General features: G+C 46.6%; 1 protein-coding gene across 1 annotated transcript; it reads right to left on the minus strand.

Annotated features, from left to right (window-relative positions):
* Window positions 1–295: 295 nt before the first annotated feature.
* LOC131082725 (solute carrier family 23 member 1-like) lies at window positions 296–20,831 on the minus strand. The gene is made up of 12 exons (XM_058022825.1): window positions 20,644–20,831; window positions 16,946–17,095; window positions 15,484–15,641; window positions 12,342–12,501; window positions 10,871–11,052; window positions 9,025–9,145; window positions 8,557–8,713; window positions 8,109–8,362; window positions 4,411–4,575; window positions 3,445–3,553; window positions 2,385–2,480; window positions 296–1,277 (listed from the first exon to the last, which is right to left on the minus strand). Exons 1-12 carry the CDS (start codon window positions 20,695–20,697, stop codon window positions 994–996), a joined length of 1,890 nt encoding a protein of 629 aa, XP_057878808.1. The 5' UTR covers window positions 20,698–20,831; the 3' UTR covers window positions 296–993.
* Between the last annotated feature and the right edge of the window lie 1,108 nt (window positions 20,832–21,939).

Below are 21,939 nucleotides of genomic sequence, written 5' to 3' on the forward strand. Positions count from 1 at the left end.
ACAGCACCAGGAACCACAGGACCACATGTGATCACTTTGCATGTGGCCCTACAGGTTGAGGCTAATAGGGAATAGGAGCAATAACCTGCACATCTGTTTTCCAGAGAAGTGCTTTTCACCACACTAGACCAAACAGGTACAACAAGGGTACACAGTGCACAGCAGCAGCATAGGGATGTGTAAGATTGTGAGCAGAAGTGCTTTCTCCATTATAGTTGATGAGGATTCCTTCATCTTTGTAAGGTTGGGTGCCCAGCCTGTTTCTCCTGAGACTCCAAAGATGGGATACATTTCAGTAAGGCTGGTTTATTCTGTTAGGTTAAGAACCTAACTAAGGTCCCTAGAGTCCCTCTGTGGTCTGAGGCAGAAGAGACAGATTCAGAAGACAATCCATCCCATTAACTTTAGATGCCTCTCTTACAACAACATTCATTTGACTGGCTAAATGATGGGAATTTGGAATGAGATGAATCATGACCTAGAGGCACCCGCTCCTTCCCCTTGGCCACGATGAGGTATAAAACACAAGGTGAGAGGTGGGTGTTGCTTTAAGGTGCTGGGGATTAACCCAACCCAAGGGATGCCTGAGAGAGGTGCAGGGCCCATGTCAGGGAAGCTCCTTCAGCTGCCACATCAGGGGACAAGAAGCCCTCCTGCTTGAACTGAGCAGCTGCCCCTTAGGGTGCCCAAGGGTCAGTGCAAGAAGGAAACAGAAAACCTTTCCTAGGCATTTCTTGGGCTTTGGTGTTCCCTGAGGAGGGATCAGGTTCTTCCTACAAGTGAGCAGGCAGGGAGAGAGAAGGAAAAAATTACTTCTTCAAGGCTATCAGTGGTGCAGTCAGCAGAGCTGGGAAGAAGAAGACATTATCCTTTTCCTGCTCCCCCCTCTAACAGCTGCCAGCTCATGCTCAGACGATGGGGGCTGCAGACACACTTTCAGACCCCTGTTTCTAGGATGAGTTCATTTGCAGGCAAAGTGTTTATATCTTTGTATCAGCCCCAATTGGTGCTGATTGGTGTATCAGCACCAACCTCAGAGTTCCTTTCTAAGCTTGTTTCAACACTGGTTTTCTGCCTAGCAGCCTTCAGTTCATCCATTCTCTTGTCACAAGACAGTTTTCTGGGGCAAGCAGGGAGATAGCGAAACCAGGAGACATTGCAGTATCTGGTGCCTATGCCAAAGGGAAGATCATAGACCTTGGAGATGAGCTGAGAGCTCTCCATCCCTCCCTTGTGGCTTTGCTTCCATGCCAGGAGCCCCCGCTCCTCCTGTGTTCCTGCAAGAGCAAAGTGAGGTTGTGTTTAAAACAGCAGGGCTGCTTTGTGTGCCTCACACCCACTGCTCAAATCCCAGCAGACCCAGCACAAAATACAAATCCCTTCTACTTAAACCCTTCCAGCTCCAAAGAACTCTACAAATATTCACTAATGAGCTTCCAGACATTAATCCTTTTCCTGCAACAGCTTCCAGATAAGCAGCCTTCTCCATGCTTTCCATGGGAATCGTGTATACCAAGAAGTTTTCACCTGCCACAGAAGATCCAAGAACTGTTCAAAGGGGAGGTTCATGCAGTGCTGGGAAAGCAAGGCTGGATGTTAACTGCCCAGACAGACACTTCAGAGCAGCAGTTACTAGTCAGTCACAGGTATTTACCCTAGCCAAAGGAATTCCTAAGTGCCTGTAACTGCTGTGGCAGCAAAGAACCTCTTGGGAAAGGGACTAATCCTACCTGTAAATTCTGCCCAGAGGAGCTGATGATTGAAGGCTGCAGGAAAATTAATGAGCCAAAAGGAGACTGGCTTTCTGAGAAGCCTCAGACAGTAACAGAATCTTACAGAAAAGAGCATCCTTTCTTCCTGCTCTTCTGCAGCAGAAAAGAGGGTTTCCTCTCCTATTCTTATGCCCTCCCTCCCCATGCTAGATGAAAATCCAAGGCTCTTTGCTGCCTGTGAGGGCCAGCACCAGCCTTTCCTACTGCTTTCCACTTCTGTGGCTTTAGTTCAGCTTCAGTTTTAGCAGCTCCCATGCTGGCACACGTTGGCTCCTTCCACTTCTTACAGCTGCTTTCCTCTCTCCTTTTAACTAGCAATATGGTTTTAGGCAGGTATGTTCCCTGAAAGATGCTTGCCAAATAAACCTTTTCTTCAGCCTGGGTTCTTCCTGACAAATTATTTTATTTTTGATAAGCTGCTGTTTTCCAGCCAGAGACCATTTCAGTGATGTCTCCTGTTCCTCAACCTTCTCTGGGAGGAGTGCAGTCACACGGTGTTTCATGGTTGCCAGCACAACTGTATCCATAGAACAGGAGTCATGAAAACAAAAAGTACCAGGGAACAAACCCTTGGACAGGCACAGACTACCAGCTCATTTCAGCAAATCTTACCTGGAATGGTGTTATCCAGGATAAATGCCAGAAATCCACCCACAAACATGCCAGTGGTGAGAAGCACCAGGATCACTTGGTCAAGCTGGATGATCCCTAGCAAAAAAAAAAAAACCTTTGGATTGTGGTGTAGGAAGAGCATTTTACCTGTTTAAGCAGCAACATTTCTGGTGCCAAGAGGCTGCAAGCTGCATGCTTGCTTGGACTAGGCTTGCTTGGATAAGACTTGCAAATCCAAAGCAGAGTGTAAGATTTGGAGTGGAAGGGAGAATGATCTCACAGCCAGTTTCAGACCTACAGTTTTATTCTACATGATTATTCACAGACTCACAGTGGGCAGGAAATGGCTCATAAATACATTAAGAGTTTATGAACAGTGCAGACCCCAGCACTGTCTGAGAAAAAGCCACCTTCTGCTCCAAACACATTCAGCACCTGCACAACACCTAACAGCTCCCTACAGAGCACGAGCTTCAGTTCCCAAAGAAATGTGAGTAATTTTAGCATGGGATTTCAGCACAAGCTCATCAGGTGTGATGTCTCCCCTTGAGGATGGCCATGAGCAAAGCCCAGTGGCACTGGGCATCTGACAGGACATCTACAGAGCATGGGGTTTGTGGGCCCAGCTCTTTAATCAGCCCAGCCAGCACACCATGTATGCTTTAGGAGAGGACACTGGCATTTGTGATGAAGACATCAGTCACACAAGACACAGTGAAGGGCCAGCTGCTGGAGAGCTGAAAATTTCAATAAAGTGAACTTGATGGAATTTAGTAGAGGAGAATGCTCTTGCATTTTGAAAGCACAGCATTTCATTGTGTATGAGCACATAAGAAAGCCTCATTCATTGACAACTCAGTCACTGACCATAAGGAGAGATTTCTGCACCAGATCTATGCATCCAGGGCAAAAGGTAATAATAGCCCTCAGAAAGAAACAGGCAACAGTCAAAGCACAGATTTCAGCATTTTATAAGGAAAAAACTATTTTAAAAGATTTCTCTGGTCAGCCTTTACTTCCATTTAATGCTGCAGAAAATGCTTCTGATGTCATTTCTTACCTGTTTTCAGCAGAGCACTATTTTTGCTTGCCCAGTTGGGAATTGTGAGGCCAGCAAATAGAGAAAATCCAAAGATAAAGATGTTTCTTGAGGAGTTCATATCTGTATACTGCACAGAGAAATTTCATACATTACATGCACAAAACTCTGGATTACTGTTTGTGTTCATGAGATATGGTGGGATGCAAACTCTGGAATCAGGAATGGACCCAGCCCTGGTGCTGCTGGGGCATTTGTGATGCTGCAGTCCCCAGTGCCAGCCAGCCCTGCCCATGCCAGGGAGCCCTCTGGGATTCAGCCCCTCTGGGTACAGCCCCTTATCTTTACCTGAGGAATTACAAACGTAAATGTTTGCATTTGCTGCAGTGTGGTTATAGCTGATACACTCTGTAAGAATCTGACTTCAAACTGAGGGTGCTGTGTGCAGTTTTGGGCACCACAATATAAGATATAAAGTGATTAGTGAGTGTCCAAAGGAGGGCCACGAGCATGGTGAAGGGTCTGGAGGGGAAGCTGTATGAGGAGCAGCTGAGGTCACTTGGCCTGTTCAGTCTGGAGAAGAGGAGCCTGAGGAGAGGCCTCATTGCAGTCTGCAACATGGGGGGAAGCAGAGGGGCAAGTACTGATCTCTTAAATCTCATGACCTGTGACAGAAAATGGCATGGAGCTGAGTCAGGGGAGGTTTAGGTTGGGTATCAGGAAGAAGCTTTTCACCCAGAGGGTTATTGGGCACTGGAGCAGGCTCCCCAGGGAAATGGCCACAGCACCAGCCTGACAGAGCTCAGGAAGTGTTTGAACAATGTTCTCAGGCACACGGTGTGACTCTTGGGGTGTCCTGCTCAGAGCCAGCCGTTGGACTCGATGGTCTTGATGGGTCCTTTCCAGCTGAGCTTATTCTATGATTCTCTGTTTCAATGAAATGAAGTCCCCTTCGCCAGGGAGGCAGCAGTGCTCACAGAGCTTTACCTGCAAACTGGAAATGCCCACTGCCACGATAACACCGAACATCACGAGGAACATGCCTCCAATCACAGGGATGGGAATGCTGGCCAGCATGGCCCCAACCTTCCCCAAGATGCCGCTCAGGAGCATGGCACAGGCACCAGCAATGATCACCACTCGGCTCCCCACCTGCAGCAAGAGGAAGAGGAGGCAGTCACGCACTGATCGGCAGAGGAAGGCCAGGGGGCAGGCTCCAGAGCCAGCCTGTCAGGTAGGTGCTGCTGCTCTGGCCCTAGCACTGCATGGCATGTTCAGGGACAGGTGCTGTGAGCTGGGATGCTGACACTGAATGGGAAGCATCAGTGTCTGTGCACCATAGATATTTATCACATAAGGCACTCTGAAAGCATCACACCTATTTACTTGTGTTATCCTCTCTCCTACTACTGACAGAACTTCAACAGTTTGCTATTAAACTGAAATTAAAAAAGAAGAATAATTAAGAGCACAGTAATATCCACTTGTTCTTGCTTTAGCCTAGAAATATCTTGGCATACATACAAGCCTGGCACTGCAACGGCCCAGCCAGTTCACTGGACAATCCTTCCGCCAGGGTTTGGACTGACATCCAGAAGTGGCTTTCAATGAGGTATCCCACAATGATCCCTCCATTCCCTTCAGAGACCAGAGCTGGCTGGCTGCTCCATCCTAAGCTCTGGGATCTGATCTATCCTTTCTATGGTCAAAAAATAAGAAGTGAGGAAGTCTTTTGCTCTGTCCCTATCTCTCATCACCCATCTATCTTCAGTAAAACCATTTTTTTCTCATTTCTTCCCCTAGGCCTTTTCTTGGTTAAGCCCTACAAAAAAGATGGGCTGAAGGACCAAGCCATGCCCTTTACTCAGATCTGTTAGAGCATATGAATAGGAAAGAAAAAGTATCTGCCAAACAAAGGGTTGAAAGAGACATTTATATAGAAAGTGAAAAGGAAAGCAGCAGTATTCCTTAAACTTCCAAGTCGAGATAAGCCTTGCCCACACCAAAACTTGGACTGCCAAAGAATCATGCTAAACTTACAATATTTGTGTCAGGGCAGCTCTGTAATCCTCTGCAAACATTTTATAATTCAATTAAATATTTTAATCCCTCCCTTCAAATATCTGAAGAATGTCTAATTACAGGACAGGCTTGTGAATGCTTTCAACAAAAACATTCTCAGTAACTAATAGTGTCTCTTTTTAAGTATTTCTTAAACATGTCAGTTTAAAATATTTGAAGTCTTTCTTGATTGTGAAAGATAAATAAAAAAGATTTGGTGTGGAGTTTCAAAAAAAATCATGCATTGCCTTCAAGTGCTTCATTGCTTTTTATACCCTGGCTGACTCTTGGGACACTATTACCATCTAAATGTTAGTTAATAAAAGTCAACAGATCCATTTGTTCAGGATTAGAACAAAGATTCAAAGTCTCAATTTGCTAAAATGTTGAATTACCAAGTATATGGAGTTGGCCTTAAAAGCAAAAGACCTAATCCAGTGATAGCACTGTGACCATATTCTGCTAAAGCCACTAGTTTGGAGTTTGCTTCAATTATGTCAGGAAAATGAAAAAATCAGTTCTCTTTCTTAAGGCTGAAGAAACTGCAGGGTTCCCCACAATATGTGGTGATTCTCAGGCCTTTATCTCTCTTTAAAATCCTCATTTTCTTGGAAAGGAGTTCTCAATACTGGCATACTGGGCCTGATCAAGCAGTTTAAATATTGGTGCCTGGTGCCATGTAAGATGTTGCATTTTGGTAGCTTCTCCTTGCCTTATCTGTCAGCCCCTGTATGTATCTGAGATCTCCAAAGACTGCTCCAGTGGTGCTGGACATCTGTGTTTAAGAGAGGAAACAAGTTCCTTGTGTTTCCATTTGTTATGGAAGAATGTATTTCCCACGTACAAAAAGAAATTAAATCTGCCTTGTGCTCTCAGCACCCCCCATCTGTCCCAGCCAGCGTGTTTACACTGGTTTCAATTGACTGAGATGACACTCTATTTTCAGCAGAGGTGGGATCCAAGGGAAATACCTCTCCTGAATCAGCAAGGATGGCATGTCCTCCTGGAGGACTTGGCATACATTGTGAGAATACATGTCCTGTAATCTGGCAATTATGAAATTGGGCAGCATCCCATACATACAAGCATGCTGCAAACTGCACATCAGGAAGAGCCAGCTCAGGTAGATGGTTTGTATGCACAGACTCCCTAGTGACAACGCACACGTGGTGATGGGCTAAACTGGACTCCATGCAGACATCCAGGCAGCCCTTGGTGCTCGAGGCAGCTGCCTCAGTCAGACACTAACACTGCCATGTGTGAAAAATGGTTATCGTGAGGTTTATGAAATCCAGTGAAATAAGCAATATTATGGAGTGGAAGCTGTAAGGATTTATTTACTGACTCACAACTCTTCTGCTTGTTTGGCAATGATTTGAAAATGTTGTCCAGTTAGCCTAAATGTCTGGCAGCCTATCCTATGGCTGCAAAGCTTAGTGAAAATCTTTGATCTGATTGTCCAGCTTATCTCTTTCCCCGATAAGTGCAATTAATATACTCAAGGGACTCACACACAAACCTTTGCAATCACATTTTGTAACCCTGAAGAAATAGTCTAAATCAATTTCACATGATTGCCATCCTTGGGTTATAGAAGTTGTGGAATTTGAAGCCCTATTAATATTCACCCTTTCCCTTTCTCTCCTCTCCCTCTCCATGCCCGTATGGGTTATCTCAGATGTAGCATTGTCTCTCCAGCCTCACCTAGGCCAGGTATCTGAGTGAGTGCACTAATTCCCTATGCAGGCCAGAGGCAGAGAAAGGGAAGCACTGCTCACCTCTGTTAAGTCATTTGCAGTGCTGCTGAGCTGGTCACCAATGTGCCAAGGCACAATTTTCCCATGTTCTAAGTTATATATTGTTGGGGAAGATGAAACAGGAAAGCCTTATAAACATGATTGTCTGGCAAAAGATTTTGAGAATATAGAAACCATAAGCAAGATTGAAATGAAAGCAAGCTTTGAGATACCTCAGTTACTGAACAACTGGAAAACAATGGCATGGCCAGACTGAAGGTAATCCCCTTTTGATGAAGCAAGACCCTCTGCTTGCAGACAGGTCCACAGGTCAGAGCAGACCCTACTCGGCAGAAAGGGTCCAAAGAGTTGTTTTTAGGGTTTAAAATGTAACACAATATGGTAATGTAATAATTCTTATAGGCTGTATGTAAATGCTATAGGATTTGTATATTGTACTAAATTAGTTAGTGAGAATTAGAATATTCAACACAGAAGAAGATTTATTGTATTGTAACAAGAACCTCAGTCTCTTACCCTTTTACTCTCTTACCCTTTCATGCTCTTACCTTTTTTTACTCCCTTACTCTCTCTCTCTCAGCCTCTCTACCCCTCTCCTCTCTCGGGCCAGCTCCGAGCTGCAGCTGGCAGCTCCCAGCAGGGCCCTGCACCCAGGCCCTTTGCAATAAACCCCAAGTTCCATCACCTGGCTGCAGAGATCTCTCGTCTCCGTCTGTCCCGACCGTCCTGGCCCCCGGCACTCCGACAATATATAAGTTATAAAACTTTGGGGAGGCGGCCTGAGCTCACTGCCCAGGCCCAGCACACAGCCATGTGCACACCCTGCGGGGAGCCCTCCGGGAGGCACCGCCGTGCGGCCAGGCTCACCTTGGTGATGCCCAGGACTCCCACATTCTCGCTGTAGGACGTGGTGCCGCTGCCCGTGCCCCAGGCCCCGGCCAGCAGGCAGCCGATGCCCTCCACGCCGATGCCGCGGCTGATGGCGTGCTCCGGCGGCGGCGGGGCCCCGCACAGGCGGGCACAGGCGTAGTAATCCCCCACCGACTCCAGCATGGAGGAAATCACCCCGGCCAGGATGCCAAAGATCCCGGCCAGGCTCACCGTTGGCATTCCCCACTGACCTGCAAGTAAAGAGCTCGGTTCAGGTGGAATTTCAGGGTTTCACTTGCCCTGAAATCTGCCCCGGGGTAGGAAGAACAGCAGGAACTGTGTTCTGAACTGTGGCTGTTCGCCTGATTTTTGACATGTCCTCTCCTCCTGGTAAGTGGAGGTGGAGGCAGGAGCAGGCAGGATGGGGAAGGGGAGGCGGCGGTACCTGGGTAAGGCAGGCGGAACCAGGGAGCCCGTGACAGAACGTCCCCGCGGCTGTCTGTCCGGGCCAGGTGGCCGTAGGCACTGGGGGCCGCAGGGAGGACGCCGGTCACTGTCAGCACGTAGCACAGCAGCCAGCTCAGCGACAGCCCCAGCAGCACCTGCCCATCACAAGCAGCAGTGGGGGCTGGTTAGGGTATGGCTGCGGTGGACAATGTGTCCCCGCCCGACCCTTCTCCCTGCACACGGACGGGAGGCAAAGAGGCAGCAGGAGCTCCTGGTGGCCCTCTCTTCTTCTCTCCCTCCCAATAATCAGGGCCATGGGGAGCTTTTTCCTCTCTGCCCCTTACCACACAGGCTCAGCTGGGAAGCACTCACTCATCTGGAAACGAGTGGAAAGAGCCCAGGCAGCTCAGGGTGGGTGAGACCAGTCCCTGTCACAATTCCCTGGTATCCAGGAACCCCAACGTACCGGGAAGATCTGGAAGAGGTAGACTGGAGAGGAGTGGGGCTTCTTGCCTCTCTGGTAAGATGGCAGCGGCACAGCAATGTGTTTCAAGTACTGAGAGAACAGAACTATGAAAAAAGTAGTCCTAGAAGGAGGGAAAATGAGACCATAAACAAAGGGAGTGCCCAGCTGCCCACCTGTCCCCACACTAAGTGAACACCTGCTACCCAAGAACTAAGGACTCCAGAAGACCCATGAAAACAGGCTCTCAGCAACAGAGGGTGGCTCTCCACTCCACCAAGCTAGACAAGGAACAAGCTTTCCATCACAATCTACTGATAGCTCTGCATATTTGCAAATAACTCTTTTACCTCTATTGTTTCAAGACTGACACCCCAGGCAGTGCACCTGTGAGCACGACACTGTTGCAGAAAGGTTAAAAATGCCTCATAATTAAAAGAAAGACCTGACAGACATGCAAGGTGCAGGTTCTGCCTGTGTAATTCAGATATACTAGAAATACAGGATTTATTCTTTCCTGATTTCAGGTTTTGTTCTTCAAGAGGCAAAAAGCTCCTGTAACACAGAGTAAAAGAAGAGGATTTGGTTTGGCTGTGTAAATCCCTGTTTTGAAAGAAAAACCCATGCTGGGACTGTGGGGCTGCACATGGTGCCCTCAGAGGCCTCCCAGCCAGCCAAGAAGGGGAGAGCATGGCTCTGTGTCTGCAAGGGCTGAGCTGAGGAGGGGCCCTCCATGGCAGGGCTGTTCCCTGTGTCCCTGGCAGCACCCGGGCCTCGTGACAATGGAAGTAACTGCAGCTGCAGCTCCTCTCCCATCCCTTGTGTAGGACACATCTGGAACAGCACCACATCTGGGTGCACTCACAGCCTGCCCCCCATGTGCCTTTTGCCCAGAGGGGCCAACCAGAGGAAGCTGGAGGCTACCACATGTGGAGAGAGGGCAGGGACTGGGCATCCCACTTCAACTGCTGAGCTGCTAGAAGACCATGGACATTTCCTGGGTTAGCCAGGCCTCTGAAGGCCTCCTCATTATTTTACAACAAATTTAAATTTTACAGATGGAATGAATTTATCTGGATAGGATTTGGTGAGAAATCAGTTGCCCCAGCTGAAGTGTACTGACTTCACTGGAAAACTGGTAGTTTTCCCTATGTGAAAAGGTGACAAATTGTAGGTGCAGTAGTCAGGGACAGGCAGAATTCCAACAGTGAAAAGAAAATTCTGTCCTCACTTCTCTGCAAAGACATTCCATGCCATACACAATTCAAAGCACTGGATGGCTGGAGGGAGAAAGTCTGAGGAGGAACTGGTTTCCATTTTTGGTTTTAATGCTACACAGACTGTGAGTGCCCATTTTGTCCATTTGCATAAACAGAAGTGCTCAGCAGCCTTAGGACTCTGGAAGGAACCATTCCTCCTACTCATGTGAAGACAATACATAAAGCACCAACTATTTCAGCCTGAATGCTCAACTTGGTCATTTTAGGAATGTCTTTTAAACTTAAATAACGGGTGTATAAGACAGTTTGTGTAGACAACTGTGACAGAGACTGCACACACGGGGAAGGCTTGTACCACTACTGACCTATGGACTTTGTATTTTTACAAAAATCAATGATTTTTTAACTCATGATTGGGTTTTGCTTTGTTGCTGAGAGCTTAACCTCCTGGGGATTGGAGGAGAATGACTATGTCACATGGCTGCCTTGCACAAGCCTGTCACATGTTGGTGCTCAACATACAAACCTTGAACCCAGGGGAACTCTGCTACAGACTGTGACACTTGGTTTCATATTAGAGGCAGGTGATTTGTGTACTCTCATCTTTCCCACAGAGATGTGAGACTTACAGGAATGCTATGCCCCAGTGCTGCCCAGCCATATCTCCAGCTGACTCAAACAGAGGTAGTCCAACCAAGGTGATAGTGGGGGCAATTGTCAGAGGGCCAATGAACCTCATCAGAAATCCAATCAGGCCAGAAAATCCAACGAAGATTTGAAAACAAGAAGTTACAATGATAGTTCCTTGCACCTGGAAAAAAAAACAGAGGTTGGAAGGGACTCCAGCTGTTGAGCCTTTTCCTCGTGTGAGTGCAAATCCAGCACGAGAGCCAGGCTCAGTCTCTAGTTACAGAGTGGCATAGAGGCCTCCTGCTGACAAACCTGGCTAAGAATTACATGTGGGAAGGACCACCAAAGCAGCAGCAAAGCAACTCCCCCCTTGGCCGATGGACTTTTGTTCCAGAGATCACCTCCTCCCTGTCCTCTTGGGCCACCAAGCATGCATCACCTGCCCTGCACTGTCCTGCCTGCTTGCCCAAGTCAGGGGAAAAGGTCTTGCCCCAAAAACAGGAGCAGGGCCATGGTCTCCACTGATCTTCCTTTTGGGAAGGGCTTGGGTCTCTTCAGCACACTGCTGAGGCAAGTGACTCATCACAGCCTCTTTTTTTTTCATGAGTATCAGTTTCACTCTGGGAGCACATTTATCACCCCGAACTTCCCAGTGTTTGACAATCACTGCCAAGGAGCCAGCAATTACATTCTGAAATGCTGCTCACCTCAGTGTCAGCTTCAGACAGGGGCAAGGCTGCTCTCTGCCTTCTCAGATTTGGTAACAAGCCCAAGCTGCAACCTCTGTGGTGCTGAGCACCTTCCTTCCTCCCCCAGCTCCAGGGGCTGGGTGAATGACCCAGGCTGAAACAAGACGTCAGCAGTGCCCTTGGGACAGATTTATGTGTATCAGCAGAGAGCAACCTGTGCTGCACAGCAAACCCCTGGTGAGCTTTCAACACTTCCCAAGGGGTTTGGAAAACACACCAACAAATGGATCCACAGAGGCAAATTTGGTCACTTGCTCTGATAAAGGCAATTGATGTAGAATAAGGCCGTGAGATCCCTGACTTTTCCTCCTCCCTTCTGATTACCTAAGAATGTCCTTTTCCTTAATATTTACAGTACGTTTTGCCTTGCATTTTTTTACTAGGTTTCCTGTGCTTAGACACAGTTGTTTCCTAGAAAATATTTTCCCTCCCTTTCTTCTTCTGGGCTAACCTTGCTTTATAGAGAAGGGATCTGACTGGACCAGTGGAGACTTTGCAGGGACCATAAATCACATGAGGAGGTCTGCATGTCCCCTGTTCAGCAGCAGTGAAGCACCTACTTTTTTTTGATAGAGAATAGATGCTTAGAAAGCTGCAACAGCTTGAGGGCCAAGGTTTGGAATAGAAGTTTTTCCAGCTGTGATGGCCATGATATGGTCAGGCACTTTACTGAAAGAAACAGCCCTGATACAAAGCAGGTGCCACTGAAAATGTAATATACCTCTCGCATCCGTGTCTGCCAGATTTGGATGAATTCTGGTGAAGAGGCATTCACCAAGGTGGCATTGTTTGTCCAGGCAGGGCACTTCCAATTGGGGAGAGACAGCATTGCCAAGGTGGGGGTCAGGAATGTTAAAGTCCCTCCTTGAATAATAGGCAGCCTGGAAGGAAAGCAGAGGGAAAAACATGACAAGTGAGAGTGCTAGAAACTCTGCTCTATAAGGGTGAGAGAAAGGAAAGCAAAATAAATTTAAAAATCAGTCTGCCCATGGCCTCTGACAGGATCTTTTGAATTGTTGTGGCAGGTCACTGTCACTGACCATGGGGAGGAATTGCTGCCCATTGCACACAAGAGCACTGCCATGGGGTAAGAGCTGAGGTTCAAATACCAGCAATGGAGGGGCACATGGGTGCTACAGCCCAACCCTGCTACCCCTGTTAAGGAAGAAGTAGTGCTTCTAATGGCTGATGAGACCACAGACATGCACAGAGCAGGAAAAGTCTGGCAGGGGAAGAAGACCATGGAAGAAAGACGGTGAGATGCTGAAGAAAAGTTCAGTCAATCTTGCCAATATCTAGTTGCTGCCTCTCTCCCTTTGGCTGCTTTGGTTTTCTTCACAATGTGCTCATGCACACAAGGGCATGCACCAAGTACTCTCCATGTCACAATCCTCAGTCTGAGGGTGATAGAAAATGTGACTTGGCATTTAGCACACTGGGTTTTAATGCCAATTCCTCTTCTTCACTTCCACTGAAACTAGAAAGGAAACCTGCATGGAGGGGTCTGTGGGCACTGACTGGGTGACTAGGGAGTCCTTGGCTCTCCCCCCACACCACATGTCTCCTGGCTTAGAGTATCTCTCCCTCTGGGAATCCCTCAGAGTAGCAAGGAACTTGCATCTCCAGAGGAGTTCAGCACTGGCTTCATGCAGGGATTTATACAGCAGACCAATGCTCCTTTGAGCTGCACCAGCCTTTTTCCATGCATGAAGAAATGGAGACAGAGACCTAAAAGGTCTGACTGACTCCTCAAAGCTCCACATAAGCCCCCATTGCAATGCACGTATTTTTAACCATTCCTCTAGTGTGCTTGAAAAATCCTAAGCTGCCTGAGGGTGGGCAAAACATCCCTGAAACAGCCAAGGGAAATCTCCAAGGTGCCTCTGTTTTCCTTCTTTAGGGAGCACCCTTAGGAGGAGCCCCCAAAGCAACCTCTCCTTGTGCCAGGAGCTCTCATGGCACCTGTTCAGAAAAGCCATAGGACGGCAATTCAGGTGACTGCTTTTGCAGGGCACAGCTTTCCCTGAAACAGAGGAATTTCTAACGTTCTTGAATTAGGGGATGGTGTAGCTGTAACAGACCATGTCTCTGTCACCTAAACCAAATATTTATACTAGTCATGTGCAACTGAAACACTGTCAAAGCTTTGAAACAACTTTGCTGGGCAAGGCACAAGAAACAAACAAAAAGAAACAGAGAAGGCCCAGGGCCATGACTTGGAATCTAATAATAGATTTACAGTTTCTGTTGTGTTGGTCCCTAAGATATTTCACAGCCAGAGTTGCATGGGTGTGCCCAGTGTTGTCATGGGTAGGCTCAGAGGAAAATGGGGTGCCAAGGTGATGCTTATGGGGTACACTAAACTCTTTCCTGTGGGGTTTGCAAGAGGGAAAGCTGCAGAAATAGGGAAGGCAATACTATGTTTTGATAATCAGTATATGATGTCCAAGCATTTACTAAGCAGGACTCACCATAACAACAAATGACCTGTGTCTCCCCTCAGGAGCCTCTGACAGTGTCTCCAGTGACTGTCTGGGACCCACTGCTGCTTTTTCATGCTGTGTAACATGACTGAGCTGCAGGTTGCAGTGGGTCAGCTTTTCCCTTGGCTGTTGCTTCATGAATGTCCTCATGCCTTACAGTTGGGGTCAGCAACAAGGCAATTGCACCCTCAACATGGCAAAAGCCATTCAAGTTTATCCCATGGGAACAGCTCCTTACCACTTAATTTGACCTGTTGTACCTCAATCAGCTATTCATCCATGGGGGAGAGAGGCTCTCTGTTACTCTTTAATCCCCAGTTAACAGACAGCAGGGGACATTACAGCTCTCAGGAATGCACTCAGGTGTTTGGAGAGTGCCTGGGAGAACTCAGAATGCCTGAATTGCACCAGCAGTGATGGTCATGGACTCCAGCCTGAATTTAGCTGAAAACCCAGTTTCTCTGTTTTTTGTGGTCAAGGTGCTCCTCTTTCCTCCACTAATCCTGTAACAATGTAGAAGCAGAGCACTCCTCAGGAAGTTTGTCTACAAACACTTCTTAAGACTAAGAGAGACAGAAAAGTTTCGGTAGTGAATGAAGCAGGAGGAAGAAAAACATTTTGTGGAGCTGGCAGTTGACCAGTGATTAACCAGAGTCCCTCAGATTCAGAAGCCAAAGAATGTTTTGAAGGAAAAACCACAGGTTCCCACCATTCTGGAGGATAAAACAGCCTGTGGAAAGACAGAGACAGCCCAGAGTTGTGACAAGGGAAATAGAAGAAATGTTTCAAGGTCAGCAAAGATACAGGGTCTTTCTGGAAAAGGGGAGTACTTGCAGTCATCTCTGTCACTAAATACTTCTTTTTCTGGGTACTGAATAGCAACTCCATGCTCATCTCACTGCTAGCTGCTCATCAGCAAACGATTTACCTTTTATGCCCCAAATCCCTGAGCATGGGAAGTGGCACCACATACCAGGATGTGCTGCTGAACTCTTCCCTGAGTCCCTAAGTGGTGGCAGATGGACTTCATCCCTAGAGTTTCCTGTAAAATCTGTGTTCTCTTGACTCTGGGCCCAAATCAGAAGGCTCCTGCCTCAGCTGGAAGATCCCTGGGGTAAGGAGCAAGCAGGTACTTTTTACTGCATGTTGCAACGCTCTATTATTTTGAGGACAGATTCCTTGTAAGCCCAACAAAAGGTATACGAAGTATCAGGAGATGGAAAATTCGGAGCAGGAAGGTAACCCTGCAAAGTTTCAGGGTGCTTTGGCATGGACCCTGATTGCCCAAGGGTAACAAATGACTCACTGTTAAACTCTAAACAGGGTGGTGGCCTAGCACCCAGTAATTGCTCGCGTTTTCAGTTCTCGAATTTGGCCTACCTCACTCCAAAGAGGACTTGCAGCAGGGTGCAAATTCCTGAGACAAAGATGATGGTGCTGATCAGGTGGCTCTGGGTCAGTAGGTCATGCTGGAGGCAAAGGCCTTTGGAGAGCATCAGTGGGACGGCTACAAGACCTCCTATGGCAGTCAAGAAGTGCTAGGAGCCACAGAGAAAGACTGGGTGAAGAAGGACACAGACTTGGCTGTCTGTTATTACTATGTTGTTGAGAGAACTCACAGATTTGTGCTATATTAAAATTACCCACCCCATTACCCATCCTCTCTCTTTTTTTTTTTTTTTTTTTTTTTTTTTTTTTGACAGCTTTAATGCTCTGTTAGGGGCTGTTCCAAAGCAACTACAAGAATTGCAATGCACCCACTGAAATGTCTCCTCCTTTACATGCCCAAAGACCTTTTGTAGTGCTCTGGACTTCCCAGGCCACTGTCAGACACAACCAGTTTATCCCCAGCATCTGCAGACAAAGCTGTTGGACATACTTTTCCAGGAAGCTGTGGGCCTCCCAAGGAACCGGGAGAGAGCAATCAGGCAAAGTGAATGCAAATATTTCAGTCCATCTCATTGGCACCACAAAGGATGACATAAAAAGTTGGCAAATTGGAGCTACACATTTTTTGCCATCAGTAGCTTTTCTCACAGAGCACAATTATAGATAACCATAAAAAGTGAGTGCCAAAGAATGGAAGAATTGGGCATTGTGTTTGTCAGAGGAGTCACAGACATTTCTACAATGGCCTGTTGTTAATGACTAAATCTGAAAACAATTTTTAAACCTCTTTTTATTTTAATTATTAACCTATGTTGTTCACTCTCACTTTGGAACACAGCACTGCAGAGGTGGAACTGGTGGCACTCAGAAGCACACTTTACTCACTACAAGCATGTTTTATTAAAATTATGATGCAGATGTGTTGGGCTGATACACTCTAAATTTCTATTTAAGAAAACAAAGTACAAAATTCCACCAACCTCCAAGCACAGTCCATCATTATCTTAATGACTCTGAGGTCCCTTTTCCCACAGGCTCCCTACCCAGCATGGCATTGGTGGCACTGGGTCATTTAACACACCTGGCACAGACACCAGCCAAAACAGCATGTGGCTTTTGTTGCCATAGGAAGGCAGAAGTTCAGAAAGTCTTTACACTTTTGGCTACCTTCAGCCAAGGTACCCAACATGTTCTTATTAACTGATCCCAGCCCCAGGACTCTGCCTGACCATTTGCACTTCAAAGGGTGCAATGTAGCTGTGGGCATGATGATAATGATCAGTGCTCAGGATGTGCACCAAAGGACCTGAGCTCACTCATATCCAGCCTCAGAGCTCCATTCAAGCCCTGTGAAAGTACAACACTCCCAAATTCATGTTTCACCCCAATTAACTGGCTAAACAGCCACGTAACTTTCCCCTACTCCCAGCCTGCACCTGCTTTCCCGTCTCACCTGAATGCCCAGCAGGATGCACAGATACCAGGGAGGCACATCTGTGACAGTGTAGCCAAGCTTGGTCCCACTGTGGCTAGTGCCTCCACCCTCCTCTGGGCCCCAGGCAGCATGAGCTGGTGAGAAATGGCAGTGGCTCCTATGTTTACCCTGGACAACAGGAGAGACACTTTGTTAGCCAGAGCCTGGCCCTGCAGATGCCCAGCAGCTGCCTCTCTTGCAGCCATGCTCCACATCTGGCAGGAATACCCCCTGTGCAGCTTTCAACAGTGCCACAATATTAAAAAAACAAAACAAAACAAAACAAAAACAAGGAGGGGAAATTAAAACAGAGGCACAAAACATATATGGAAAATTTTTCTATGTGCTAGTGTGTCTAGGCCTGAAGAAACAATAGAGGGTGTCTCAATCTCAAAGGGACATCCAAAGTGTGTTAATATCATTAAAATCTAGTTAAGGACGAAGAAACTGACACCAGAAGCAAGGAAGAGTGTGCAGTGGGCTTATCAGTGAAAGCTGCATTGTCCTCTGGTCCCTGTACCTCCTGCCAATTCCACCCAAAAAGCATTTTTTATAAAACATTCTAAAACACCTGGCTGCCACTAATTACTGAGTAGAAGCACATTTTATATTTCATTTCCTGGGTCTTCTCTTTCAATCTCCTTATGCTTACCTTTACCAGTGCTGTGCCTTGATAAAACACCTGCCTTTTGTCCCACTAGAAAACCCTGCTCCTCCAGAGGAGCTGGCTGAAACACAGGGACACCAGCGGATGGGAAATCCCAGCATCCATGCCAAAGGAGCTGCCTGAAACTGCTACCCAGGAAGGCTTGGATCTCCTGCCAGGCAGGCAGAAGCCCCAGGGCTTCCCAGGGAGCTCTGTGCCTTACAGTGTTTATTTACATAAAGACGCATTTTGCCAAGGAAAGCAAAGTAGTGCTTTGCTTCATTTGCCACAGCTTTTAAGTTGAGCAAATTCTCCTGGTTGTCCGTGCCTCCTTCCAGCCCACTCTGACCCCTGTGCACACACAGGGTGGAAGGAGGCTGCCTGGGAAACCACAACACTTACAGCCAGATGCAAAAGCTAATTAAGATCCCAAAGCATTTGTTTCATTGGCCCATCTCCAACCAGCAAGTCCTCAGCATCCTGGCACCAGAGGGCTTTTCTGGGCTGAGATGCCTTGCTCTATCAGGCAGGGACAGAAACCTGCTGTGTGGAGAAGCCTAATCAGTTTATCTGCAGCAAACTTCTTTTTGTTTTGTGTTTTTAATCCTCCAAGTCCTGCAGGAACCTGAAGACACCAAAATACCCATCACAATAGCAAGTAACACTCCTGGCCTGTCTACTGGTGGGGGCAAACAGGCAGTGCTGTGGTCAGGAACAGAGATATAAAATTAATGTTGCATTCTGTTGTAAGTCTTGCAGGTGTGGCAGATTATTACCAAAATCATTTGCCTGAAACCTCCAGGTTTGCATTCTCTTGGTTGAGTCTCCAAAGTCCCATTTTAGGTCATGCTGTTGAAAACAGGCCATGTAATCCCTAAACCCCCAGACCCTCATATTGTCATTGATCTGAACTGTTGTGTGAGGGGTGTGGAACTCAGGTTGTAAGGGTGTCATTGAATTAATTATGAATTTCTTTGTTCAAGGGCCCTCCCCTGCAGCACTCAGCTCAAGCTGTTTCTACTGCAGTACCACTCAAATAAACAGCCTTAATCAACTTAAAGCCTGAGACTCTGCCCTGGAATTCCTGTGCTGGAGAAGCCTCTAACAAACACAGCATATTTATCCAGCCTGGGCAAACTGGGAGCATTACAGATACTTCAAAATAGATAGGTGAAGGCAGACTTAATTCAAACTGACTCAGGCATAAACTTCAAGAGAAAAAGGTGTTCCTTAATAACTCCCTGTGCTGACATTTTCATTTCAGAACAAGAGAGCCTGAGCCATGGATTAACAAATGTACAGCAAGGTACTTAAGACTGCCCATGCATGGAATTATTTGGAGACAATTACTTCTGAATTACACCATGGGTAGACAAATGCTAAGCTAGGCAGACAGCAGTAAGCTCCTTTCTTTTCACTGCAATTTCCCCTGTATTAACCAGGAGGCATATTCCAGGCAGGCAGAGCCTGTGCCAGTAACAGCCCCACATGATCATCACATGAGTGCTTGACCCTCCCCAGGAGCTGCAGGGGAGTGAGCAGGGCTCATCAGGAAAAGGATGGAGTGGAGATATCAGGATGAGAAAGGAGCAGAGACACTGGACTCAAACTGAAATTAAGGAGGTACCATCTTAAAATCTGAAAACACTTTTTTGCTGTGAGAGTGACCAAGCACTGCACAGGTTGCCTAGAGAGGTTGTGGCTTCTCCATCCTCAGAGATATTAAAAACCTGTCTGGACACAGCCCTAGGCAGCTGGTTCTGGACAGCCCTGCTTGAGCAGGGGTTTGGAAAAGGTGATCTCCAGCATTCCAACCTCAGCCAGCCTGTGAGGCTGAGATGCTGGCAGGAGAACAAGGCAGGAGCAGTCTGGAGCAGGGTTCTCAGCCCAGCTGCTCCCATGAATCCAGGGGACCAGTGCACCTTCCCTGTGCCTCAGGCTCCAGACACAGCACGAGAGCCCTCCATCACACCCTAAGTAAGTGCATCAAGGAGGCAGTCAGGAACGGAACTGCTTGAACCACACGTAAAAGACCTTTGTGTTCTACCTTCTCTAGGGTTATTCAAACCATAAAAATTCACAACTCTGATATGTTATGGCAGAACAAGATAAAATGGAGAGCCTGTTAAAAATAATGAAAGAAAACTGACTCTGAGCACTTCCCTGAGGCTCTGCCCACAGCTGGCACAGCACCTCCCCTGCACACAGCAAGCTCACCCAGAGCTACACAAGAAATGTGGGATTGTACACTAGGAGGTTAAATGCTTCCTCCAAGGCAGCACAGACAGGTGGTCTGTATCGAGGTAGCAAGATGTTTGTAGGACTCCACTCCCTCACACCTGCTGACAGAAAATAAGCAGACTTTTAGTTTCTAATGGAGGTGACCCCTGCTTTGGGATAGGAAGAGGGCTGTCATATCCCAGGACCTTGCCCATGGCTGTTATAGCTAGCAGCATTGTCAATGTACCACACAGCCCTGGACTGGCACATCATTTACAGCTTTTACTACACATCTGTAATTCTACAGGGTGCCCTCCTCAGCTGACACCCAAATCTCTTCTTCACCTACATTTCTAACAATTCACCTCACTGGAAATACGTCCAAAAGACAAGGAAACACAGTCTTTACTCAACTCAAATTCTATTGTAATTACAAATACATAAATACATAAAATTCTATTGTATTACGAATACATAAAATGCTTTACACAGGAGCACAGCTACAATCTCACCTGTTTTTCAGTACAGATACACATGCACTGCCATTCATCTACATTATCATTTTAGAAATAGTGGAGGGAAAAGAAGTTAAAAGGGTGCCAGAGAGTAGAAAGTATGCTGAGCCTGCAGCAGCAGCAGGGGCTGTAGTGAGGAAATCATTCCTCAGATTCTTGTCAATAAGAGCCGAGACAGAAATTTAGCACACACCAGAATCATTGCAGCAGCCCCAGCCCCTGGCTTCCCCCTTCTCCTCCTTCCACAGGGTTTGCACCTCTTTATGCAAGAATTACCCTTCAGAGAGCAGACTCACCTCAAAGCTGGGGTTACCTAGCCCATTGATATCTTTCTCTGAAGAGGGTGTCATGCCTTCTGTTTGCCTTCACCAGCTGCCTTGAAAAAGAACCAGTCAGAAGAGGAAAGCCTCCCAAATTCCCACTCCTTTCAGTCAAAACAGCCCCAAAGAAATGGGGTGAGAAGATGCAGAAGCTGGATTTCAGGGGCCAAACAGTGTTCAGTCCTAGCTATTCATGTGAGCTGTATTGCAGAAGTATTTCATTTTCTTGGGCTTATATAAGTGACTCCTTTCCTCCAGCTGATTAGAGGATTGGCATTCAAACAATCTGGAAAGCAGCCCTTCCCTGGAATGAGAGAATCAGTAACTGCTGGCAGAAAAACTTCATCCACAGGTAAGGATGCTGGAGGATATCAGAGAGGCATCCCACACAGCCTTGGAAATTGTTGCTTCATTACTGTTTAAACAGCAACTTGCATTTTTGTGTGGGTTGGGCCTGTTTGAATATCTTTGTCATCATCTTTGGAACATTCAATTACTAGACAGTTTCACTTACTTCATATATAAACTATTGCATATTTTAGCTGATATACAAACATTGTAATCTTGTAGGATACTCCTATTACAGCCTGAAAAGAATGAAGCTTTTTTCTGTGAATTTATTTATGGCAGCGACCAAGGACCAAGTGTTGGCATATATGTGTTGTTTAGCTTAAATAAATTTGAAATAGAATGAGTCATAGTTGAAATATTGTGTGATTTAGAATACTGTTTGCTTAGCTTTAGTTGCTTAGCATGAGCAGCAGGATTTCCTGAAGCCTTGAGCCACAAGCTGTGGACTTTCATAGAGATATTTTGGCTGAAATACAGTTAATTTTCCAAGTAACTGGTACAGTGCCATGTTTTGTCATTAGGATAAAGAATATTGATAATATACTGATTATTTAGCTGTAATATTTATGCTGAGTCTAACACTTTTTTAGTTCCCCATGTTCTGCCAGTGAACAGGTACAAAAGTAATGCAAAACAGAAGATAAGGATGCTACAACCATCAACTCAATAAAATAAGGCAATGGCCTGCCTGCATGAAGACAGAGAAAGAGTTCAATAAGATATTAGAAGACCCAGACCAAAAATCCCCACTGGACTAAAAAACTGCATTAAGAGCACATGAAGGGCAGGTGTATAATCTTAAGCACATAATTGCCTGGGATTTCTTTGTTCATGGTCCCTCTCTGAAGGCATCCAGCTCAAGTTGACGTGCTGCTGTACTCTCTATTAAATTCTTTATTTTATAAATTCTGATGCCTGAGA

This window comes from Melospiza georgiana, chromosome 4, assembly GCF_028018845.1.
Source record: "Melospiza georgiana isolate bMelGeo1 chromosome 4, bMelGeo1.pri, whole genome shotgun sequence".
Lineage (NCBI taxonomy): Eukaryota > Metazoa > Chordata > Aves > Passeriformes > Passerellidae > Melospiza > Melospiza georgiana.